Raw genomic sequence first — 26,120 nt, 5'->3', positions numbered from 1 at the left:
TGCCCCGTCTCCGGCGGCGGGGGCGCGGCGGAGCGGCACCGCCGGCGCGAAATGGCGCCTTTCCTCCGCCGCCCCTCGCCCGCCCGGCACAGCCCTCCCCGCCCGGCCTCGGCGGGCCTGCGGTGCCGGGACAGAGTCCCCGCGGGGGCTCGGCCGCCAGCCCGGCGTTGGGGACCGGGGCTGCTTTCCCCACAGAGGGCTCCTGTGGGGGCTCCCCCCGTCCTCCCCTCGCCCCGCCGCCGGGGTGGCGCCGTCCCTCCTGTCCCTTCCCTCGCCCTCGGTGACAGGAGGCTGGCGGGGCACCTCGCGGCTCCCGAGGCGGGACGGGCCCCCGCCGCCTCACAGGCTCCGCCGCCGGGCGCGGGGCGGTGGCTCCTGTGACAGGGCGAGCGCCAGGCCCGCTCCCGCCTCAGCCGCCGCCGCCGAAACGCGGGGGGGGGGGAGGGGAGAGGGGGTCTGCCCGGGGAGCGGGACGAGCGCTCGCCTGGCGGCATCCCCCGCGGCCGGGGCTCAGCTCAGGCGCCGCGACCCGGGGGGCGTCGCGGGGGCAGCGCTGACAGGACCGGGACCGGCCCCGGCCGCAGGGCCCGCGGGGAGGCCGCGCCCCGGGATGCCCGCCCGCCGCCGAGTGGAGACGGGCGGGGAAAAGTTTCTCCCGTGCTCGGCCCGTCCCTCCCTCACTCCCTCCCTCACTCCCTCCCCGCGCACACACACACACACACACACACACACACACACACACACACTCACACACCTCTCCCTCCTTCGCGGGCGGCCGAGGGGCACTTGTGAAAATTATTTTCTTTCCCCACCCAGCGCGGTCTGACATCATTGCAGCGGGAGGGCGGGCGGGAGGCAGCCGCTGCCAGACGGTCGCACCCGCTGCCCGCCGGCCCCGCGCCCGTGAGTAGCCCCGGCCGGGCGGGGGACGGGGAGGGGGACGGGGAGGGGGCCGCCGCGGGGGGAGGGGGTGGCTTTGCCAGCGCGGGGAGGAAGAAACACCCCCCCCCCCCCCCAAAAAAAAAAGGGGGGGGGGAGGGGTGCGATAGAAATGAAGGGATTTGTTTACAAACTTTATGTCGGCGGCCGCCGTGCCGAGCCGTTCGCCGGGGCGGGCGGGCTGTAACGCCGGGCTTGGGGGAGGGGGGGGGGGGATCGCCGCCTCCCCCGGAGGAGCCCCGTCGCCGCTGCCTCGGCCCCGCGCGCTGCGGCCGCGGTGGGCGCCGGGGGAGCGGAGCGGGACGGGACGCGGCGGGAGCGCGGGGCTGATGGCGGGGGACGCGGCGCCGGGCCGGGCCGGGCCGGCAGAAAGTTCGCTGTCTCCCAGGGGAGTTTTACTGGTTTTTTTTTTGTTTTGTTTTAACGTACTCTAAGTGAAGTTTGCGTATGCTACAATAATGTTGGATTGTTTTTGGCAGCTGACCCCCCCCTAGTGGAGGGAAAATACACATATATAATTCAGTGCAGACTTCGGTTTACGAATTTTTTGCCAGCATTAAACGTTTTTCCACTTGAGTCAAAGTACAGTTCTAATAAGCCATTCTGTCTTTCTCACTGGTGTTTTGTTTTGGGTTTGGTTTTGGTTTTTTGTTTTTTGTTTTTTTTTTCTATCTCTAATGTCCACCTTACAGCCGGGAGGTTCTGTGCCAGATAGCAGGCAGCTTTCAGTAACACGGATTGCTTGTCATGTTGAGTATTGAATTTTAGAGGTCAGCTCCTTGTTTGGACATCTCCAGGAAGAATATTGCACTGCTCTCCTTCCCTCAGCAGGCGTACCCAGGGCTTGCCTCTGCTCACCCACTGCTGCCACCGAGAAACCTGGCAGTTCGGCCTCTCCATTAATTTCTTGGCAGAAATACTTTGTTCACGTGGTGCAGGGAGGTCTTTTTTTTTTTTTTCCAAAACCTGGGAATAATATGTAAATGATCAGTAGTTATTGCAGTGGAGCATTTTAGAAGTATCTTTTGACTTGATACAGGGCTGTGAAGAAACCCACTGAGTAGCTGTAAAACACACACCTGTTTTCCTTAGAGGTTTTTTTAGGAACTTTGGAAGTAAACAGCTATGGTTGGCTAATGCCCATCAAAAAAGAAAAAGTAACACTTTCTCTTCACTTACTTTCAGACTCTGTATGTACAGTGCTGGTATGTTAGCTGTGTAAAATAAACCTTCTTGCCTGCCTGAGCAGACATTTTTTCTGTCAAATAAAATAGTCCGTAATGACTCTTCCTCCCAGACCTGCTCTCTGACATTGGTTTTGAAGGCTTTGCTGTCCAGGCAGGGTGGGGTGGTTCAGGAGAAGAACTGTGAGGCCGGACTGCCAGGACTGAGGTGGCCGGTGTCTGCAGACATGGACAGGCAGGAACCCACACGAATGGTGGGGAAGTACTGGGCAGGAGTTTCAGTGATGGGAGAAAAGTGCATTGCAGTTTACTGGAGAATCCAGCTACTTTTTAGTAAGAGGGTGTGTGACAAATTAAATGCCATGCTAAGGAATGCAGCTGGGGTATAGGTACTTACTCCAGCTGGTAAAATCAAAGTGGGAGTGGAAACAAAGGTATGTGGAAAACATGTTCACCAGAAGGTGATGTGAGTTTATTCAGTGTAAGATGTAAGGACTTGACCTTTGCTTCAAAGCTGTTGAAAGAAAGAACTATTGCTATCCTCTGCATCCCTTTGTGAACTTGTAGAATAAAGTTGGAGAATAGACCGTTGGCATACCTACGGGAAGATTCATCCTCCATGCTGAATAAAGATGTGTACAGATGTGTACAGATGTGTAAAGATGTGTACGTCCATGTCAGCTGCGTGGCTGACATGGACGTTGCCAGGTCAGCTGCCTGCCCAGCTGGGAAACCAGGAATTATTCTGCTGATAGCCATCAATGTTAACTCAATGTGAAGTGCAGTAATACCATGAAAACTCTTAGGACGTGATCAGTTTCTCAGTCATATGCTTTTTGGGGAAGGAGAAGAGTCTGTTGATATAACTTAAAATAAAACCAGCATACTATCAGTAAACAAGACACTACTGGTGGTGTATTCTTTATTTGTGGTCTCTGGAAAGACTTCTGTCATACGCACCCAAACAGTGTTGATTATGCTGTGGATCTGCCAGTGAGGAAAAACAGTGTATTGTATGTACTTATACTGATTTAAAACCTTGCTAATAAAGGAAGTTGTTCAGCAGACTGAGCAGGTCAAGACTGAAGGCTGCTGCATTGTCATCCTCTTTGACAAGGGTTCTGTCTCAATGCTGTAGCTACTGTTTCAGGCCAACATTGCTTAAAAGAAATTAACGTTTCTACCTTCATCTTATACCCGCTTTCAGTTAGTGAAAAGTTCAGCCCTCAATTTATTAGCATCTCTTGCTTCACAGTTGCCTTGGGTCTTCCTCTTACCTCCATTTTCATGTCTTTCCTTTTGTTGTCTTGTTTGTCTCAAGGTTGTTTCCCATCTTGGGTTTGACGTTCCTACAATGATTAGAAGAATGTTGTACTGATGAGTCCCATATGGATATTTAGAGGAGCAAGACCTTCCTCCACTTTTGCTAAGTATATTAGACATAGTCTGTCTCCTTTCATAATGCTGTTTCCATCTCCATTTAAAAATGAGATGGATGGCAGCACAGGGAAACTCTTCTTTTTTCACCTCAGTGGATTGTGTATATTTTGGTTTTCCACTTACGCTTCATGTTCTGTTTGTGTCTTGAGCATCATGTAAGTCATAACACCACCACATAAATCAGTACAAGAACGTCTAGTTAAAGAGATAAGTAGGTCTCTGGGGATGAGATCTTTTATATTGCTAGCTGGCAGAAGATGTACTTTCCAGGTCCTACTGCCCTGTGCCTGTTGGAAGAAGACTCGGCAGAATAAGGCACCGTGTTATACAGGAACTAGTAAGAAAGCGATTTACTCTGAAGTGTATGAAACACTTTATATATAAAATCTATGCTATACTTCAGCACAGCCAAATTTGAAAGTAGAAAGGAATGCACAGCTTTTACTGAAATCAGGTTGATCTCAGAGGGAAAGCAGGGGAAACATAAGCACAGCACTAAGGAATTCCATTCATGGAGCTGTTCAGTGTTTGTTAGGGTTTGTTTTTTCGATGCTCAAAGCAAATCAGTGATCTCTGTGGGAGGGAGTGGAGGGTGTGTGTGTCCAGTCTTCACTATTTTTCTTAAAAGCTTTACTATTTTAGAGAGAAGATAATTTTGTAAAATGTCTTTCAGTATGTCAGGTCATGCTTATGACTTCATCAGGACGATAAGCATCTTAATTTTTAGAAAATAGATCTTACTGGGTGGGATTCAAGAGAAAGCCTGATGGCCTGAAATCGTTCATCAAAGGAATTATTCTTTCTTCACTGAACGGGGAAAATGTAATTACACCTTTTTATTTTGCCTATGAAGTTTCATGGGCAGGTTTAATGGTGGTATGTGCGTGCCAGGTGAAGCCTCATAATTTGGGTGTGACCTTAAAATACAGCCCTCTGGCTGTGCAGAGATGTTCAGAGGAGTCTGTAGGTGGGGCAGAAAGTGGACTGACTCAAACACCCCTTAGAGATGGCTATAGGATATATATTTATGGTTTACTTCACTGATTCTTAAACACTACGCTGTGTTCAGAATTGCACGGGCTGCAAACAGCCAATGTGGACAGCATGAACACTCCCTCAGGTGTTTAATGCGGGTATTAAGTGTCCTGAAATCCATCAAATTTATGGCTTGCTTCCAGGCAGAAAGTAACTTTCTGAAGTCCCCAGCTATCCCCGTTGAGATGCAAGTGCTGATGGTGATCTCTGCAGTCAGTCTGCAGACTCATCTGGTCTCTTAAGGCCGACAGTCCTCAATCTGTGGAAGCAACAATCCAGCCACTTAATTCAAATGCAGAAACAAACCCGAGTCTGGAGACTGCAAGGGGAGTCTGAAAGCTGAAGAGAGCTGACTGAGCCTGCCCATTTATCACGTACCAGCATGCTTGCTGGGGTCTTTACCTGGCCCTGTGGCTAGTACGCAGAGATGCGGCACTGTACGGCAGCCAGCCTGATGGAAGTGGAGCCGCAGGGTAGAGCAAAGTTGAGGCAGGTAGCAGCAGGAGGCGACTGGGCTGTGTTTCCGTGGAGCAGCCAGAGCGTAGTGGAGCAGCACAACTGGGGTGCTCAACTGTGCAATGAAACAAGTGCTAGAGATCCTTCCACCTGAACTGGTAGAGTTTGCTTTAATTGCACCAATTACAAATCAGAATGTAAAAATGACATTCTGAAGGTAGGTTGAGTATTAAATCCAATCATGTGCTACACTATTGCTGTGAAACAAAATAGTAGTAGCTGTGGAAGAGTTTGCTCTTTTTATTTTATAGCCAACTGTTGCGCTGTCAATTGAGATGTATTTTCACACTCTTGATAGATGATGTGTAAACTCTGAAATAACTAAACCCAAAATTTCTCAATACAGAGCTAGTCAAAGCCAAATCAAAACAAGCAGTTTGAAAATTTTACAACAGCAAATGTAACACATTTAACTGGTAGCAATTTCCATAGAGCATCTGCCAAAGTTAAAACAATATCAGCTTTCATTTCTACTGAATTAAACGCATTGCTTTCAATCTGGAAAGACAAACCTTTTCTGCCTTTGTTTGTTGGTTAATTAGGTGGAAAAACATAAATCACTTGAGCTGTTCTTTTGTATCTGGAATAATCTCTGGATAAGCAGCAGTCTGTAGTGAGTAGAGCTCAGGGTCTGCAATTTGCTCTCAGAACTATATTAATGTCTAGAGTTAATGCTGCAGGTGTGCTTTTTTTTGTTTTGCATTTCATTGGATCAGAGTGAGGACACATTTAATCTGCCAACCTGATGAAAAGGTCTGGTATTATACGTGGTCTGTCCCTCCCTGCCCTGACGAGGTATTGAACGGGGACAACCTCGACACCACAATGTGGCCACATAGTGATTGAGCAGGGGTGAGGCCAGGCCACACCTCAGCTCAGTTATTTGCTTCAGAAGCAGGTTCCCAGGAGGCTTCTCATAGCTTGAATAGCTGATTGGTACACCCCCGTGCCATTGTCCCAGCTCGGTGAATTGCTGGCTGATTCCCCAAGCTGGAGGCAGGGCTGTGCCAGCAGGCTGCAAAGAGCTCTGTGGCTCCTGACCACCGCTCTTGAGTGCTGGGGGGCAACGGTGGCCTTTAGGTCACCCTCAGAAAAGGGGGACAGGCCTCGCATGCTCTTTGTAGCTTTACCACCCACCTGAGAAATGAATCCTCCCCTAAAGCTGGTTGTATGTTGTCAGTCCCATGATCACCACTTGTATTACTCCACCGTACAGATCAACAGTCGGCTTTGCTCCCAGCATTACCTGAAGTCTTTGAAGGACAGGAGAGAATTCAGCAGAGTGCCAAAGGCATTGATATCATGCAAAAGCATGTTGCAAAACATATGGAGACCTCAAAGAAGCTGTTGGGATAACCTTCACAGGAGCGCAGAACTGGAGGGACCTCTCGGGTCACCAGGTCTACTCCCCTGCTAGCACAATCCCTGGATCACATAATCCTTTTTTGTGGAGGCAGGTCTTTTTTTTCCCTGCTGCGGTGATTGTAATGTTGTTCCAGAACCTGACAGCTCTAAGAGTTATAATTTCCATCCTAAATATGCTCACATGTGATTTATAGCCATTTATTTTCATCTTTCTGTTAAAACAGTTCTTTTTCCTTCCATGTGTCTGCCCTGACCTGCAAGCAAGTATATCCTCAGTCTGTCTTCATCTTTGAAAATGAACAAGTCAGAACGAGAAGTTCTTGTCTTCCGTACCTTAGGAAAACAAGCTTTTAGTACTTTTACACCAGCTTGATTGTTAAGGTGGTTTTAATCTATACCACAACTTTGTTTATACTGAAGTAGTATCAGTACACAATTTAAAGCAAACTGGCTGAAAGGAAAGGATGCATTGAATGCTTAATGATGTGTGCTTTTTTTCAATTTCTAAGCGTACAATTAAGCTCTACCCATACCTACGTCAAGTTACAAATGTTTTGTAACATGTTTTGCAGATGCCACTGTGCAAACTGAGAGAATACGTTCATGTTTTGTAGGAAACCAGAAACTACAGCACACAAGTGGTTCCTTCTTTCAAACTACTGCTGGGTTTTCTCAAATGTGCCCTTTGAGAACTGATCTCTTGAGCAGATTGCTTCCATGGGGTGTCTTTCATTAAAGACCAGTTTTTGTTAGCATTTTTCCAAAGGCATGTGACTCTCAGTATAAACTGAAGGTGGATGAGCAGAGGGTGGAGGGCACAAGGAATGAGTATGATTGATGGAAATGAGACATGAATTGTAGCCGTTTCAGGTGTTATTTAGTAAGGAGGCAGTCTACCTCGTATGATTGTGGGTTGTGTTGGGATTTAGAAGCAGACATCAAACAGGTTAAATCTGAGATTATGATTATCTGGTGTCAAAGTGCAGTTACAAGAAAAAGTGCTTTAGGAAAAGAAGAATATACAAAAGATTGGCTTCTGAGGAAGAAGCTGGTTTGTGCTGTTAGAGAAGGACTGCTGAACAAACAAAAACCTCTAAAGAACAGTTTTGAAAATGTGATGGCTTAAGGACTACTATTCAAATGTGCCTGTCGTCAGGGGTCTGTCGGTGTAGGCAGCTGGGCTCCGTACCTGCTAAATTGTCCTCTCAGCACATGGTGGCTGTTACACTTCTCTTCCGGGTTTTGCTGGAGTATTTGAATACATCTATCTTGACTCTTAGGCTTGAGGCTGTTTTTTAGGATTTTCAGGTAAGACATCACAAGGCTCATTTTCCCTGTGAGTGCCACTTCCCCGCCCCGCGACAGGGCATTGTGGTTGAGTTTTCCCAGAGATCCTGCCTGCTTTCTTTTGCTCAGTCTGCCCACAAAGGCTTCATGGCAGAGTGACTTCCCTCTGTGGTGCACACAGTAGGGCCATAGTGAAAGGAGTGGTAGGGCAAGTCTAAACCCGGTCCGAACTTGTTTGCAAATAAATGACCAACAGAGTTACAGAAGTGGCGGCAATGCTGGCATCCCTCGGTCAAAACTTTATTAAAAGCATTCCTAAGAAATTAGAAACATCAGCTTCTTTGGGTCTCAGTACTCAAAGCTACCACTTCATATTTTTGCTGCATTTTTTTTTCTTGGTTTTGTTTGGAAACATATGGGGTAGCAGGGTTATAATTTCCCAAACTTTGGAGTTCTGGCTTAATAGCGTAGACGTAACAAGGAGGACAGGGTGAGAAGGAGTGGAGGAAGTCCAGGGAAGATACGCCAGGCCTAACTGTAAGCACGATCTGTTCTACTTTTGGTAACTAGGTGGGGTTTCTGAGGAGGAGCTAAGATGTAGTGTTTATGAAATAGATTCAGAAAGAGCTGAAAGGGTGCTTCAGTGGCCTCTGACACATAGGTGATAGGTAGGCCAAGAACATGAGCTTATTCACTCTAAGTTTACTGTTCAGGCAGTCCCACACAGTACCATTAGGATGGACAAACAAAAGGCTTTATTAAGCTATAGCTGCACATTTATATTAATCTTGGTGCACACAGGAAGCAGACCTCCAGGCTTTGGTTGCAAGGCAAGATTTTCTGAAGGAAGCTGGATTAAAACTAGGTCATACCATATCTTGCCAGTTTGTCTTTGAGCCCCTGTATTCCACTATCAAAATACATCAAGCCGACTGCTTTAATTATGCTGGAGTTTGCTGGGTCTTAACACAGCCTGCTGCAGGGGCACCAACAAATCTAGATCTGGCAGAATGATGATACTTTCATTTTCTGCAATTGAGTTAAAAAAGCATAAATGTCGTAATTGAAATAGAGTTCTAGAAAATACTGTGAATTAATTTTTGCTGTATTGATTTTTTTTTTTTCCCGACATACAGTGATTGTACGCAGGGAACATTGTTTAATTTCCTTCTGATTTCCTTAGTTTGCGATGAAGGACTTTGAAAAGTAGCTGGAACTGTAAGTGAGAAGCTCTCTTCCTTCCACATAAAATAGGTAGCACAAAGAGCCATGGGATTGACTGTGTTCTCAATTAACCAATTGCTAGTAAACAAGAAGAGCTGATGGTGTCTGTGCCATCTAGGGGCTGACAGGACACTTTGCCCTCTTGATTCCAAGTCAAGCATCAAGCACGGGCCTGAAATTTTATTTCTTGAAGAGTGTACATTGTTATTCATGCTTAGCTTCATACCAGGAAAAAATTGGGTGGAAAAAATTGGGTGGAAGCCTGTCTGCTGTTTTTTTCTGACTTTTCTTTTGCGCTTCCCTCCTGGGTTCCCATTCAGTATTGTTGAGGCCTAGTCAGAACCAACCAACGCATCTTAGAGGCTTGCTAGCTGGCTAAAGAGATCACTGGTTGGAAGAGGACATACTGTTTCTGTATTGACTCTTAGCTCTGTAATACCTGAGCTTGAAAACAGGTCAGAATTTGAATCTACACCTGAACACAATGAATAGGTGAGCAAGGGTCCAGTTTTACAATATATTCGATTCCCTGAACACAGAGAATATGTGAGCACAAATACAGACTTCCACATCTGTTGGTAGACCTGTATTTTTAATTACTGAATTGCACTTATAAATAAGACTTTAATAAAAGAGAAAACTCATTTTCTGTGTAGCTTGTACACCTGTGAGCTCTAACAGTAGCAGCTCACTCAATGCACCAGAGAACTACCAATATGTTTTTCAGGGGTTGCTGGCAGCAAAACCTTTGCATGCAGTTTGTAAATCTACATGCAATGTTAGCTTCAAGATTAGCACTCCTGGCCTACGAAGTGTTTAAAGGCAGGTTCCTTAGATCGAGGCTCCCGAGTCATCATCTAAAATAGAACTAGATTGCTTTAGTTGTGTTTTCCTTTCTTTTCCAATAAGCATTGATGGCACAGGAAAAACCAAGAAAGAAGGAAAGGTACAAGGATGTGCTTATCCTTTCCAGACTTCTTGCATGATAGAAGGATTCTTCTGTAGCTGACATGGAAAGGATCCACGCGTGTCACAGCTGGGGCACATGCACAGCAACACACAGGGGTGCGCAGGGACAGTGAGGACAGGCTGCTGCGCCGGGCAGCCGTGCGAGGCCAGCCTTGCAGCTCGGGCACGAGGCCAGGTCAACCCCGCAGCAACAAAAACCGACAGACGGGTGATCCAGTGGAAATGACTCAGATGGTGGATTAATGTACAGATACCACAGACTGTCAGTAGGGTCAGAGCAATAGTCAGCTTGGAGAACACTGAAAGGGCGAAGCGTAGAAAGAAAGTATGAGAGTTTCAATATTATCATCTGCCTTGTTTTAAGGAATATCACTCAGTAAATTATAACTTGTAATGTTGGTGTTCCTAACTGTTAAATTAACTCAGGCAGAAGGAATAATGAAATTGGAATAAGTTGTTTCAACTGGTATAATTATTCCCTTGGTGTTAAATTTCCTGATTTTCTTGTCCTTTGTGTTGTTTGATATTTAGGCATTAGAGGATTGTGGAAATCCTCAAAGCTTTCGCTAGTTTGGGAGAAACTCTGCTGCCTGACCTTACTTCACTTTTGCTTCCAGTGCTGAGAATCACACAAGACAAACAGAACCCTTCATATTTGGTAAAAGAAAAAAGAAAAAAAGGAAAAAAAAGAAAAAAGTTACCAGTATCACTCTGTTCCTTATAAACCAGGGAATTTTGTGCAAGTGTAGAGACAATCTTACAGGCGAAACATGACCCAACTCCTGAGTTCTCTGTCATGAGACACCATGAGATGTGGCACAGGAACGCTAAGCAAAACGAAGTGAATGTCATGTAAATCCAAACATCTTATGATACATCACAAGATGACAGACTGCTCATGCCACCAGTATACAAGCTTTTTCTTCTAACTTCACATATGCAGACTTAATTATAGCACCGAGGGGCAGAAGAATTGATAATTAAGAGGGCTTGCTTTGATTCCGTTCTAGACCAGTGACCTCAAGAAAGTTCAGCTGAATCGAATGCTTATTGATGGCCCAAAGACCTGCTGTTCTAGTTGCAATGAAAAACCCCAGTGCAGAAAGCTGCAGGTACGGTAACTTGTTTAGCAGGATCCTCTGCCCCTTCTTTTGGGTGTGTCTTTTCGGCACACTCAGTGCGGGGGACGAGCAGTCTGCACACCTCCAGTCTTGGTCTGTACAGAGCAGGAGCTGTCCTGCCGTGTTTTCTCCGTGTTTCTAGGAGTATAAACCAGGATTGTCTGTCTTGAGATTTTCTTCATGCATGGGCTCAAATGAAGATGATACTAAAAGCTGACTTGATCTTAGGAAGTGAGGCCAGCAGACAATGTTTAGCCTTCTGAATGCAGATAAGCACAGGATAAACATACTGTACTATGTACATGTTTCTCTGGTTGCAAAAATCAAGTATGTACAAACATGAGAAATGGCCTGGCAGCAGAATTTAACCGCGTGGGAAGAAATGAAAGCATGGGTTGCGGAGATGACATCTGGACTGGAAAGTAGTTATAAACCTTCTGCTAAGAACTGTCAAAGGCAGAGGTTTGCTTTTTGCTTGCTTGCTGTACTAAACAGCAGAAAATATTCAAATAGGCACGTTTCATTGTACTGCTGGACATTAAAGATAAACTTTATCTTAAACTGTTTTGTTTTTTTTTTTTGTGGGGGAATGTGGAGTTTGACACAGGGAGGCATTCCAGTTTTGTAACCTGTTTGCTTACTCCAATACAGAATGTTGGGAACCTTGGACTGAATACTTTTTTTACTGTGCAGTTCCATGATTGTTGTACTGTTTTATCTTGTAAAGAGTTACTTGCCTCTGCATGTCTAGAAGATCACAGCAGAGGCCCTTCTTAGCCACCTCTTGTAAAGCACACCAGGCTCTCTTAATGACAGTCCAAATTACTGGTTCCAATACTCTGCATTACAGTGAAGATTAAAGATAAGTCTGACTGCTGCATTTATCCTCCAGAAATAAGGTAGCACTCGAGTATTACCAGAAACAGTTCTTCCACACTAATTGAAAAAATCTTTGTTGTAATATAGCTGGTCTTCTGTTTTCAATGTGTTTTGGGTAACCATTCTACAACTAACAGCATTTGTGGGAAGGAAGCCTTATTACTACAGCAAATCTGGATGTGTTCAGTAGGATTCTCATAACTTACTCTTTCTGGATTCAGTGGCAGTCTGCACTTCTAACTCAGCTGTACCTGTATGTTTCTGCTTTACAACATACTTTGTAAAGTGGTATTAAATGCTGAGGCTTGCAGTTGAAGAATTCATGTTGACATTCAATGTCATTCTTACTATAACCCAAAATCTGTTTTTAATGTCACACGTGATGAACTAAGTCAAATTTTATGTTCTCCTTTGTCAGAGCTTTGCTGGAGATTGGTACAGGGAGGTGCCTGAAATAGCTACAGGTTGTCAGCAGAGCAGAGCTGGAAGGGGCCTCTGGAGGTGTCTGCTCCAAGCAGGGAGTTTGTTCAGGATAATCTGGGCCTTGCTTCAGTCAAGTTATGAAGATGTCCAAGAATGGTGATCCACAGCCTCTTGGGCCCTGTTCCAGTACTTAATCATGCTCATTGAAGATAATTAATACACTTTTCACAATAGGAATATTCCTTGTTGCAACTTGTGACTATTGCCTCTAGTTTTTCATCATTTACTTCTGAGAAGAGTGGCTCCATCATCTCTATTAAAAGACAACTATAGTGCGTCCAAAAAGCTTTGTGTGTGTGTGTGTGTGTGTGTGTGTAAAAACTATTAAAAGAATTCAAACCACTTTGGGGAATGATGAACAGTATCTGTTGTGTCATCCCAGTCTTCATCCATGCCTAAAGGCAGTTTACTTAAAAATCATAAACATCTTGACCTGAGAGCATAGTGTGTATTACTTCAAATGATAGAAAGTAAAAAATTATTCTGCCCAGGAAGCTTTTTTTGATCAATACAAATATTCTTACCTATAAACAAGAGACTAAACCAAAAGAGTCTGATCATTTCCATGCATCTTCTTAATATAGTTGTTTGCAGATCCTTGTTCAGTGCAGTGGTGCAAAGTGCTAGATTCACAAATTTATGTGATTTTAAAATGTTTCTGTTCTTATTAACAACCCTCTTAAGCAACATTTCCTTGTGGCTGCATAAATTAAATGTAAGAGATGATAGGATTTTAATCTAACCCGAATTGCTGGTTGTTCTATTGAGCAGAATTCGTTCAGCCAGGTTAAAGAGTAGTGCTAGCTTATTTGTCCCTGCAGGTACCTTCCATTTTGAAGGAGCGAGGCAAAAGCCACTGCCAGGTGGCATGCTGTTGGTTTGGCAAGCTTCGGCAGGAGTTTCAGCTGCTGCTAAAAGAACCGTGAACAATTGTGAACCTGAAGAGAGCCCCTGAGAAACAGTTAATGGTGAATGAGAGAGGACTACAGCTAATATGCAGAACAGAATGTTACCAAAGTGTTTGCTTAATAACAAAGTATTAGAGTAAGAATTCCGAATGTTAATGCAAACAGCATTCCCAGAAATTCTCTGACACATAGCTCTGTCCTTCCCTTGCTTATAGAGAGATGAAAGGAACTGCCTGCTGCTAGGAGAGGTACCCAGGTATGCTGTCCACTGACAAGTGGGGAAGGAAGATCTTCTTGCTTAGGGGGTGGAAGGATCTTGAGTCTCCAAAATAAAACTTTTAAATTCAGCAATGTCTGGAGTGGAGGAGGATTGGTTGCTAATAGTTCCCTCTGAGAGATGAAGTCCAGCATTTCTGCCTTGAGAGGGATGCAGATTCTGTAGGAGCTTCTGCGTCATCGCTGGCTGCATCTTAGAAGAAGGGAGCTGCTGGTTGCTTCCTGTGCACAGATCACGTAGAGTTTAGCTGAAAGACTCTCCTCCCTTCATGACTTCTTGTGCAGGCTGTGATGAACTGGAGACACTCCTCCTTGGGCTCCATGGGAAGAGAAAGTTGCTCGGAGTGATTGAAGTCCACAGATCTTTCTGTGCACTTCTGGGATCCCTGCTCAGGCATGACAGATTGGGTATCAAGTCGTTGTTGTCTTTTCCTGGTATTAATTACTTGGAATTGGTCTGCTTCTTCCTCTCCCCCAGCTTATTTAATTTCCGTATCTGTGCACGGTTGTTGTAGCACTGTGCACACACAAGTTGTAGCAGCTCATGAAAGGAGCAAGTCAGGAGGAGGTACCTAAAAATGGCTGTCACGAAAGTCCTTCAGAACAGAAAAATCAAACTATTCTTACTGTCCTTTTTTTTTTGCAAAGACAAACCAAAAAGCTCTTTCATTCAATCTTGTCTTTATTTGGGTAAAACATAAAGTGTCTTCTCCTCATCACCTATAAATGTTTGTTTATCCATCCTGTTTGAAACACTTCTGTTTATGGCTTAAAGCAGTAAAACAAAAACATTCACTTGGTTGAAGATTAAGTGGGTTTTTCTGTGCTGGCAAGTCTTGATTTTGCAAGATTGGTTTTAATTAGGTTACATTTTTCTGTCTCTCTTACTTTATGATGCTTCATGTAATAAGATGAAATTCTATTGTTATTTTTAAAATAATACTGAGTACAATTTGATTCTCTCTCCTTATATGGCAGATGACTGTTGAGTTATTGTCTGTGTAGATACCATCTGTGCAACAAATGAAACTCAGAAAAAAACCCAACCACAGGACAAGAGAGTGCTGTGTGAAGACTGGTACATTTCACAGTGAAAATATTTTGATGTGGCATTGTACAAAACCACAAAATATCTTCTTTTCCTTCTTCCTTCCTTTCATTCAAGGCAGGGTTGATAGAGAGCCATGAATGACAGTTCTAGAAGCAGAACTAGATTCAGAGGATCTTGAGTCATACAGCCGAATCGGCTCTTTGGAGGAAATTACCACTTCTGTTCTTTGTTGTGGCAGAGAAGGCAAAGTTTAACAGTGAGAAAAATGGGAAGGAATAAAATCTTTAGTAGCTGCTTTCCTTATTTTAGGATTTGACTTAGCTTTCCCATACAATCATTCCAATTAGGTACGGATATAAGGTTATCCTATCAGTTTTCATTTTCTCAAAAGCACTTTAATACTGTTCGGCTTCGTGCTCGTCATAATGCTGTACTGCAGTGAAAAACTATACTGCAATGTAGATGGTAAAGGATTAGTCTGGAACTTCTAGTCTCTATTCAGCATGTTTATATGCTGTTATCTTTTTGTTAAAGTTTTGCAGAGTAGTTGTATTTTGGCCTGATGCGAATGCCAGTGGAGCTGCTTTAAAAATGCTGTCAAAGTAGTCCTTTTATTTGATTAAATTCTCCATGTGGTTTGTGATTCTAGTAAATGGCAATAGGGGAGAGAGGGTTAGACATGAAAAAAATCATGGAGGTCTTAAAAAAATCGTAACTGCCTTTTCTTCTGAATATTTGCTGTGTTACTTGAATGGGATCATTTGACATACAAGAGTGTGTCCAAAGCAAAGGAGGTGGAGAAACATGCATTAATGTACTGATGAGTGATAACATGCAGATAATGCTACAGAATTGTGCACGTTAAATGCAGAGAAAATACCTGCAAGAGAATATAGCTTATTATTTGGCAAGCATTTTAACACAAAAGGAAAAAGATAATAGATATACCAGACAATTGTACATTTCTATGTATTAGTAACAGTAGTTTTTCCTAACCTATTTGTTATTGTGCCCACAGATTTCCTGGGGATTCCAGTTCAAATGAAGTTTGTGGTTCCTTTGTACATAAGATTTATTTTTTTTTTTCATTTTTGAGATGTGAAATGGTAATAAATGAGTTAGACAAGGTGTGAAGTTAATAGGTAGACTAGAGAGACTATTAAGTGACTCAACTTCAAATAACTAACTGGATTATTACATGACTAATGGGTTTGTTGAACCCTACCAGTCAGAGCAATATATTGGAGAAAATGGTAACCCTAAGTCATTCATCAATGGATAAAACTTGCAACTAGATGAACAAAGGACAACCTATATGAGACCTAAGGTACAACATGGCTATTACTAAATCTAGGAGGTGGTTATTGATGCACTTAATTTTGTTCTACAAGCATCTTTTTGAAATCTGTTTCTTCCAACTTCGAAAGCATGGTTGAAACAAGACCTTACTGGAGCCAGTGGAAAATCTAGCATCACATGCAAATGAGGCTAATTTGAAAAGTACTTCTCTAAAAGTCAACGTGAAGGAGATTTATATCCTTTCTGGAGAAGCACATGGAGAGAAGCTTCTCTGTGTGTTTACCCACTGCAGCCATCCCACTGGCAGGTTGCAAAATGCACCTCTTGGCTTCATGTCAAGTTGTGATTCACTAGCAGTGATGCTAGTTACGTATCACATACAACAAACAGAAAGCTGTTATGCTGATGTAAGGTCTGATTAAGTGAAATCTTTTATCTCTGGAGAAAGAATGTGTGCTGTGGACTCAAACTGCACACGGTGTTCCTGACTCTAACAGCACCTCGCTCTGAAATACACTCACGCTGACCTTGACTACTCACAGCCACAGTGAAATAGCGTAAAGACAGGTTGATCTGTTGACAGCTTTTAAAGACTGTTCATATACGCTCTTATTTTTAACAGATTTATCTCAGACTAAAGGCTCTACAGATCAAGAATGTTGATTCTTCTGGCATTCATTATTGTGTTTCACATAACCTCAGCAGCACTGCTGTTCATCTCAACTATTGACAATGTAAGTCTTATTTATTCTCTTTTTCTCTCAAACAGACAGGTGTTTCTTTGCTTCATAAAAATGAAGCTATTCGTCTCTAGTTGTCTTCGACTTGCTTATTGAAAGCACATAACCACATAACTTTGTTAGGCACACTGGTCTCATACCTTTTTGTAACAACAATGCCTTGAATATGCGTGTTGCTGGTATGCATGGATAAGACTATGTGAGTACATGCTGTACATTTGTATGGCATCATGTTGTAAGCCCATGTTATGCAGCTAATCTTCTCCCCTGTGAGATACTTGGCCAGGGAGTATATTTACAAATACTACCATGCTCGCAGGGTGGAGCTAGGAGACTTGGTTCAGCTAGATAAGACGGAAAGGGGGGAAAAAATCTGTCATCCTTTTGTGTCATGTACATCAAGTCAGAGCTCATGATTAATGTGCGGGGATAATTTCAGTCAAGGTATGCTTTGCCTCAGAAGTGGTTGTCCAAGATGCCCAATTAAATCGTTAGACACCATGAATATATCTGTTTCATTTCAGTTGAAGCAGTTTCAGCACAAAGTTTTCGAATAATGTATGTTGCATTCTTTTCAAATTTCCTTTTTATTTTTGTGACCAGAAAGAATTTACCTTCCTATAGTTACATCTAGCTCTTAATTGAATTTTCCTCTTTCCAAAACAGCCCACTATCCTGATTGGTACTCTTAACTGTGCGCTGGAGTCTTTCTTTCTCCAAGAGTTCTGGTGTATGTACAGGCTTTTAGGATTAAAAAAATTGTCTGCTGAAAATACTTTACTGTGCTCAGTGAAGCTGGTTTGAATCCCATAGTCTTTTCCAAGACTCCAAGTGAAATGATGTGTTACCCACAACTTTTTATTGCAAAATTGTACCAACTCAGATGTTATCTTTCAGTCAGCTGGTTGATTTGTTCCATTGAAGTAGGTCATTAATTGATCACTAAGGCAGGTTGTCTTACCCTTCTCCTTTGAATATTAAAAAAGCTTGGACAGTGGATAAAGCAACTTATTCTTAATTCAGATCTGCTACATACAAATCAAATTATTATAGAAACAACCCCCCATGCACTCTGCATTATGTCATTAGCTACTTTTAAAGAATTAAGAACTTAAACTGTGTAACTACCTTCTATTAGATTTTATTATCTTCAGAGGCATTTTATAGTCATGAAAATAACTCTGAAAGGATTATATAGTGCTCAGAGCTAAAAAAATAATATATTGAACTTGGACGGCAAAATCCAAATGAATGGCATCCTCAGAAAGTAATGCTTATTCTTAAAACACAGTGTCACAATTACACATATGCCTACTGTCATAATGTATTATAGTTTATTGCAGTATTGTTTGCAAAGCTGCGCAGTAAGCTGTGAGGTTTCTGGAATGTCTGTCTAAGCAGCAGATGCTACCAGGAGTCATATTTAAAAGTTGTATTTTTCCAGCTCTAGTCAAAACAAAAGCCTGGGTAGCTGTCAGAACGGGAATAGGTTTCCTGAGGAAATGCCACTTGTGTGGAGTGCTTGCAGCATTTCCCAGGCTACCGTAAAAATCTGTTCAGTCACTGTAGTACTCTATTTATTTTGCCATAAATTTTAAAACATCAAAATAGAAATACGACAGGAAGATCTTAATTTGTCACTAGTCACTTCCAGTCAGATGCCACAGTGTATGTACTGCATTCGCACATTGACAGCGCACCTACACGGAGTTGAGGTTAATTCAATTCAATGTCAGGAACCGGAAAACTTATAAATGGCTTCTGTTTCATAGATGTATAACCTGCTATTTCCCGCCAATTAAAAAATGCTGTGCCTTTAAAGAGTTGTGCATCCTAAACAGAGTCTGGATGAACAAAGCAGATACTGTCTAGGTGTCTTAAGGAATGAGCAATCACTGACTATCCAAAATTTCTGCCCAAACAAGTGCCCTCATGCTTTGGCATGTTTAAGATTGCCATCTGTTCCCTTTTCTGCTTTACACAGGTCTAAAATGAAAATGACATGTGTATAATGATGTGCCCTTCATTCCAAAACGCCATTAGATCTCAAATTTAGTTCAAACAGTTAAGTATCAAAAATGAACAGAAATTTGTTGCAGCTGATTTATCTGATCAGGAGACACTTGGACAAGTAAGGAGTTTTGTGGTTTTGTGTTTTTGTTGGTTTTTTTTTTTTTCCCGTAAGAGCCTTTTACTTTTGTTTTGCAGGCCTGGTGGGTAGGAGATAATTTTTCTACAGATGTCTGGAGAATGTGTGCCACGAATACTAGCACCTGTATGGCTATTACTGATCAGTTCAGAGGTGAGTGTCTCTCCATGCCTATGTCTCAGTTCCTCTCAGTTCCTTTACCAGGAGATCTGGTGAAATTGCTATGAAATTTGGAGGGGCAATAATACAGTTGTTCAAAAATCCGCATGCTCTAACTACCAAGGTCTTCTAAAAACTTTAATATTGGCTTGTCATTTTGGAAAGGCAAACTATTCCAACAGTTTCTATAAGAGGAAAACAGAGGGAACTGTTAGGTGCACCTGAAAGCCCAAATGTGTTGAGCAAACACAAACAACTAATGATGAGTGCTAAAGAGTTCTTAAAAAATTAGATCAGGTAAAAACAGTGAAGTCATCTGAAAGTGGGGCTGAAGTGATAGAGTTTGCCTCAGAATTGAACTTTAACTTTCAAAGAAGAACCTAAAACCACTGGCTGTGCACAGGAATGGGGAAAAAGTGGAAGAAAATCGGAACACAAGCTGAAGTTTTAACAAAGAGGACTTAATATACAGCACAGCCTAACGTTCTGCTTTACAAAAAAATAAAAAAACCCTCAAATGTTACATTTACTTTATTTCTATACTTTCAATCTTCGTGTATATTAAAGATCATATTATAGATGATTTGAAGAGCCACGTGCCCATAAAGTGTCTTTGCTTTCCAAGCATCAAGTTGGTGTAGAGCATATCTGTGCTGCAATGAGGTAATCCATTATGCACAGGCATATCTAAGCTAACATGAATTTATCAAATTTGCACTTGATGTCTCTATTACCATGCTTTCATTGAAATGAGGTACCCGAACTAGCTAGATGATAAGTAGCTCAGGTATGTCTGCTGTTCACAGACCTACTAACTGGAGTGAAGCTGTGCCAGAGGAGAGGTGCTACAAGGAACTTACTTGTGTAGCACAGCTTGGCCATATCATTGCAGCAGAGTTACACAGAGCAGCTGCATGCAGTTACAAATTTAGTGGTTGCTTTAGCTCCTAGTTACAGGGGAGGAACTGACTGGATGACAAATCTGAAGCAAAGGAATCTTCTGTGCCAAGCGTGGATGTCCTGTCTGGTTACATCGTATGGGATAGAGCTGTCTCCAGGTCTGGTGAGAGGCTTGGGTCTGTGTCTGTAAGCCACTTGGGACACCTGGAGGTTTCACTGTGCTTTGAGTATGTAGATGGTAGCAAAGGACGTGGTGTGGGAAAAACAGTCTCCTCAGTATTTTTATTTAGTTTTATGAAAAGCTTTTTAAAGTCCTTAAACCACTGGCTGTATTAATACGAAGGAAGCAGAGAACCTCCCTAGGCAACACGTGCACGACTGGTTTGCTGTATGTGCTGAACTCCTGCTTACAGAACATAGCTCTACCCCTCTACTCATTGCAGAAGGAGGCAAAGAGAGAAACTGTATTTTTAATTAAGGCTGCTTTTGTTTTTGCAGAGTATCAATCAATTCAGGCTGTTCAGGCCACCATGATCCTATCTACTATTTTCTGTTGTGTGGCATTTCTGGTTTTCATTCTTCAACTCTTCCGTCTAAAGCAAGGAGAAAGATTTGTGTTAACCTCTATTATCCAGCTCTTGTCATGTGAGTGATTTTTCAACACTTGTGACTTTAATAATATTTACATGAAAGGAGGAAAGGGAAGGGGAAAAAGGTTTCAAACAGAATAAGCTGCAAAACAAATTTGTAGGGCTCCTGAGGTCATAGCTTATCCTTCGTATTTGGTTAAACAGTGAACTGCTCCATTCTGTATTATTTAGGCAGCTAAACATGGATGACATCACTGCTTAGAATAAAGTCATTTGAACTTTGAAGGGAAAGAATCTGAGATTTGGAACTGCTTGAACAAATTAAATAACTCTGTAATTCTTACGGTCAGGTACTTCCTTATTTTTTTGTTAGTCTTTAAAACTATCCAGATGTTTCAAATAATTTTGTGCTCATTGCAAATGACATAAATATACAACAGCACTTGAAATTTAATCCACGCCAAAGAAACTGAAAACGTGTCCTGAAATGCTCCGACTTTAGTTTGAGGATGGAAAATGAGTGTCTGCAAAAAAGGACATTGGTGGAAGCAGCTGACAGAAAGAGACAGTGCATAGTTGTTATGCATATTGATAACATTTTAAGATGCTAAACTTTACTATTTTCTTCCTCCTCCAGGTCTGTGTGTTATGATCGCAGCTTCCATTTACACAGATAGGCATGAAGAACTACACCAGAGCAGAGAATATAGCATTGAAGTTTCTGAAGGCCAATATGGCTATTCCTTCGTCTTAGCCTGGATTGCATTTGCCTTTACTCTGATCAGTGGCGTTATGTACCTAGTATTAAGGAAGCGTAAATAAATGTCAGCAGCTAGTTGTTTCTGTCACTACAGTACAAAACCAAATTCCAGTAACCATTTTGTATATAATCATTTACATGGTTTTGTAGTAAAGGTATTGTTTCTCTAAAAATGTACTGTGTTCTTGATATGAAACAGAATAAAAAATCCCGTCAGGTTAAATGGAATGCCTGGCGCATACAGGTCAGGGGTCTGGGCAGGACAGAGCCAAGTTGTCTCTTTTACATATTTCATCATCATAAATGGTTTGGTTTTCCCTTTACTGGACATTAACAGTTTGTTCCTGGCCTCTAGTAGATTACAAATAAAGCCCATGCAAATTAATTCATAAGCAATATGCTAACTATATTCCTGGATCAGATGTATCCCTTTGGAACGGGTTAAATACAGGGGGAGTAAAAAATGAGGCCCAGATCACAGTGAAAAGCAAACAATTATAAAAGCCCAAAGCTGCACTCAGTGCGTCTGTTCTGACAGAGGACGAGTGTTCTGCTATTTATAATGTGCAGTAAGTGTCATCAAGCTTTTATTAAAACCACTTGCTTTGCAAGAGTAAACAACTCTTTTTTTTTTGTACTCCAGCAAATTATTCTCTTAATTCTCTTTCAAATTTAATTTAAGCATACAGAGCCTTTGGCGGGAGAATTTACCAGCAAATTCACTGCACAACTTGGGACTGGAATAGTCCGGGCAGTAAGAAATACCCCACTCGAGTCCTATATCCCTTTAGTTTTGCATTGTGCATAGTCTTTCTGGAAGGAAGAAAAGGGAAAAAAAAAAAAGCATTACCTTGCCTACATCTGCAAATTTCTAAGCAAATTAGTGATCAAGCAATGCCAAATGTAGATTTTTGCAGCCAAACTCAATGTGTTTATTACACCCTGCTTTGATTATATAGTGATTTCATGACTAATAGAGCATTTACAATAGCATTCCCCGAGTCTGCCCATTAGGAAATTGGCTTTTAAAAAATTTGTTCTAAATTCCTATGTGGATTTTACTTGAACTAAACACTCCTACTAAATAAATCAGAGTGTAATTACCATGCTTTTGAATTCCGGGATAGCTTTTCAAGATAAAATGTCTTGGTGACTTTTATTTTTCAGTAATTTTGTGAGATAAATATGTACTCTAATACCAGGCTTAACTGCTCAGCTGTGTCATACTGGCTTTGGCTGATGGTGATTTTGGAGTTGGGAGATCAGTGTGGAGAATGAATGAAGTGGCTTTTTCTGGTTAGTCACAGCTTTGATGCTTATGGATTTGACTTTGTAAAAGCACTAACCATTTATTTATTTCAGTATATTCACTACAGCTGGCCCAATACACAGGCAATAAAAAAGTAACTAGGTTTTGAATGAGGTTTGAACGAATTCATTATTACAAAGTAGTGTAGCTTGACTAAAGTCAATACTTACTGCATTATACATCAGCAGATGGTCCGACCCATTCCTTCAGATAATTCATCCTTGATTTGTCACAAAGTTCAGTTGCATAGCTATATAGGAACTGTCTCCAACACAAGTAATAGGTCGTATAGTTCCATCTCCATTTCTTGAACATCCTAAAATGCTTTGGCATGTACTACTTGTGTTTTGGGAGCAAAGCAAGCCCAACAAGCTGTTAAGAAATTAGATGAGTAAGCAGGACAACACATTAAAAGTAGTAGTAATAGTAAAAACCCCAAATCAGTCTGAGCAAAATGCATTCTCACCAGTCTAGCATGATGCTAGTATTTCGTCAGGGTTTTTTTTCTCCTAGTGGGAATGCTGTGAATTTCAAGAATTATTACCCTACTTTTTAAAAAAGTGTTTCCACAGTTTGCTGAATACATTTCAGATTCAAAACCTGAATTTTGCTAGCAAGCAGAATTTGTCTTAAATAAGCAGATGCAGGCTTAAGGTTGAAAGCAGACAGACTATTAGCTGGGCATTTTGCTGCTTTTATTCAAATGTGAAATAGTAAGGGAAATTCTTAAGCAAATATGGATTAAAACTATCTTGCATCTAGAAGACAGTCCTGTAAAATTTTAAGTTAAGCTGTTATGCCACTGACTTGAAGAGATGCTTCTTCATTTTCTTGTCTTGGTAATGCTCAGGTCATTTATAGAGCAAGTATTTAAAATAAAGATTTATATATACATGAACACACAGCTTAATTCCACAGTAAAAGCCCTGCTCCTTTAATTAAAACTGAAAAGCATGCACACCACGGTGTACAAACAGCAGCGTATGCATGGTGCCACATAGAACAGATGGGAATGGTCTGCATACCAAGAAAACAAATGCCAAAACAGTTTGCACAAGGGTTTTAACAAGACAAACATATTTTAGGATATTCTTTCTACCTGATATGCCTTTAAGATATACCATTTTCTATGCTCTATATATTCTGAAACTGTACATGAAAATAAAGTTAAATTCTTGTACTGTAATAGCAAGCTCGATACATTTAGCAATCTGACCCTGTCTTTAAGCTTGGGATATATTTACATAATGTTGGATGAGAAATAGCTGAGTATTTGTGTGAACAGGTAAAATTAAATTCTTCCTGCCTGTACTAGAACCACAAGCTGGTTATTTTTGTCCTTTGTTTTTGAAGACCTTTCAGGGTAAGCAGAGAAAATAATAGTGTATTGAACAATTAAGTGTATGGTGTCAAAAGAATAGCTACTGAGTAATGCAATATCCACAGATGCTCTGCGAAGTAGTTTACTTGTAAGGGTGGATTTTTTTTTCATCATTTGCAGATACAGCTGTGTATTTAAGATTAGGTTGAGTGCCTTGACCATGTGAGTAAATAATGTTAGAAACAGGCCGGTGACTTCTATATCTGTTCCGGTCCAAGCTTCAGGTTTGCACTGAGATGATAACAACATGGGTGGGTTTGTACAGATTGATCCAACCCTCCCACCCCCCAACTCCCCAGAAACAATTTTCCAAACCCCATAAAATTTCTGCCTTCTAATCACAGTGAACAAAAGGGAAAAGTCCAAACTATTAAAATATTCACTAGCAGCTGTGAATCTACCTTGACATTTTTTACCCAGCAAGTAACCATCTGAAAGGAGGTACAGGAAACAATCTTGGAAAACAAATCTAGAATATTTATGTCCATATACGTTTTCTTTTTTTAAAAAATATGTGTTTTTTTTTTTTTTTAATTTATTTCATCCAGGACAAGAGAAAATGAAGTTCTGCACTACTTTGCTATGAGATATCTTTTTTTAAAAAATGCATTGTAGGTGATAAGAACTGTGCTGCCTAGGCATTAACTATTGAATAACCCTATCTACATCAACAATTTTTTTTACATGGTTCTTAATGGCTTCAAAATAACAAGAGGGACTGCAGCAGTGTTGTCTTATCTAGCAGTGTTGTCTTATCTTAAGTGTTGTGGAAGCTTGTGCCATTTAGCTGAACAGACAAAACAAAAGAATCCTTCCTATAATTTCTAAAAATAGGAGTAAGATGAGCTACTACTTTTCGAAACACTAGAGAGCTAAGATCCCTAAATTCATGGTTCCTCAATGCCACTGAAATAAAATAATGAAGCTGAAAATTTTATTAAATTTTTCATTTCTTTCATATGTGCAATAATCCCCTGAAGTAATAAAATGAAAGAAAGTGAAATGTGGAAGTAAATTAGTTTTAAAAACAACACTTCATTTTCAAGGCTGTAGAAACAAGCTTACAGAATTAATGGAATAAAGTTCATAACAGACTGTAACAAGTTGGAAACATAAGGAAATGAATACCAACAGCTGTACAAATAATGCTTTGAGTCAGAACTCCCTGCAAGTAGCAATATAGTACTTCACCGTGGAACAATAGTAGACCACTTGTTAAGGCTGTCTGGGTCTCCTAAAGAGTTTTTTAAGGAGTTATAGATTGTGTATCACAAAATGGTCTCTAACGGCCGTGTATATCTTTTCAATGAATAACAAAGTAACTTCTTTGGGATGATGACTTGTAATAAACAGCAAGCCATCCAAAGTGGCAAAGCCCTTATTTTGCATGTTTTCTTCCAATGTGATGCAGAATTGTTGCTAAAGTTTTCGTGGAACAGATACAAGTGATAACTGTAGGGATCAATTTCTGCAAGGGTCCGTGACAGTGCAATCCCGTTTGGATTTTGCACGTCAGCCACTTTTAGTTTCAGGATTTTGAGGAGGGTCTTTGAATTCTTCAGCAAGCTCTGGACAAAGAGGGATCCTTGGCAGTGGAGGAAATGTAGAAATTGCTTGAAAGTCTAGGCACCAAGAAAAAAACAGTTGTTACTTAAACAACAACAATAACAAATAAGACAGTTACACTACCTCTTATTCATACTAACTTAGCTTCATGTAATTATATAAACTTCTGAATTGTTACTGTCTGTATAGTTTCCAAACTAACAGAAGTGTCACAGATTACCTGATGTTCATGTGTTAATATTTACCATGTTGCTGACATTTGTTTCCTATCTGTCCAGAAAGAGTTTCCCCAAAGTAGAAAATACTCCTTACATGCTAGTAACAGCAACTTGGAACAAGAACTCGGAACAACAAATTGTCTGCTACCCAAAAGTGTGCTGAAGAGGTTACCATTACATCTTGAGGAATATTTGTTTACTTTGGATCATTACTGCACTAACTGAATTTCTAGATGGGGAGTGGGGTGGGGTGTATTCTTTTTTCTCCCTCTCTCCTCCCCCCCATAAATGTAGCCAAAAAGCCACAAACCTGTGCATGTACTTAGTCGCCTAGTTTCAAAACAGGCGTACATTGCACAGATAAGTAAAATT

The 26,120-nt window shown here is 41.6% G+C and overlaps 1 protein-coding gene across 2 annotated transcripts; it reads left to right on the top strand.

Moving 5' to 3' along the window:
- Positions 1-755: 755 nt before the first annotated feature.
- EMP2 (epithelial membrane protein 2) lies at positions 756-23,900 on the top strand. Of its 2 annotated transcripts, none has more exons than XM_082490431.1 (5): positions 756-903; positions 16,599-16,710; positions 18,925-19,018; positions 20,423-20,569; positions 21,152-23,900. In XM_082490431.1, exons 2-5 carry the CDS (start codon positions 16,633-16,635, stop codon positions 21,334-21,336), a joined length of 504 nt encoding a protein of 167 aa, XP_082346557.1. In that variant the 5' UTR covers positions 756-903; positions 16,599-16,632; the 3' UTR covers positions 21,337-23,900. The 2 variants fall into 2 exon arrangements, with proteins under 2 accessions (XP_082346557.1, XP_082346558.1); XM_082490432.1 differs by lacking the exon at positions 756-903 and adding an exon at positions 15,556-16,004.
- Positions 23,901-26,120: the final 2,220 nt, after the last annotated feature.

This window comes from Vanellus vanellus, assembly GCF_965231255.1.
Source record: "Vanellus vanellus genome assembly, chromosome: 14".
Classification (NCBI taxonomy): domain Eukaryota; kingdom Metazoa; phylum Chordata; class Aves; order Charadriiformes; family Charadriidae; genus Vanellus; species Vanellus vanellus.
The sequence above is the reverse complement of the archived record's forward strand: the minus strand, read 5'-3'. Positions and strand labels throughout refer to the sequence as shown.

Coding starts and splice junctions, on each gene's coding strand:
- EMP2 (XM_082490431.1), top strand. CDS start 16,633: ATGTTGATTCTTCTGGCATTCATTATTGTGTTTCACATAACCTCAGCA. Junction 19,019..20,422: donor TATTACTGATCAGTTCAGAG/GTGAGTGTCTCT, acceptor TTGTTTTTGCAG/AGTATCAATCAATTCAGGCT. Junction 20,570..21,151: donor TATTATCCAGCTCTTGTCAT/GTGAGTGATTTT, acceptor TTCCTCCTCCAG/GTCTGTGTGTTATGATCGCA.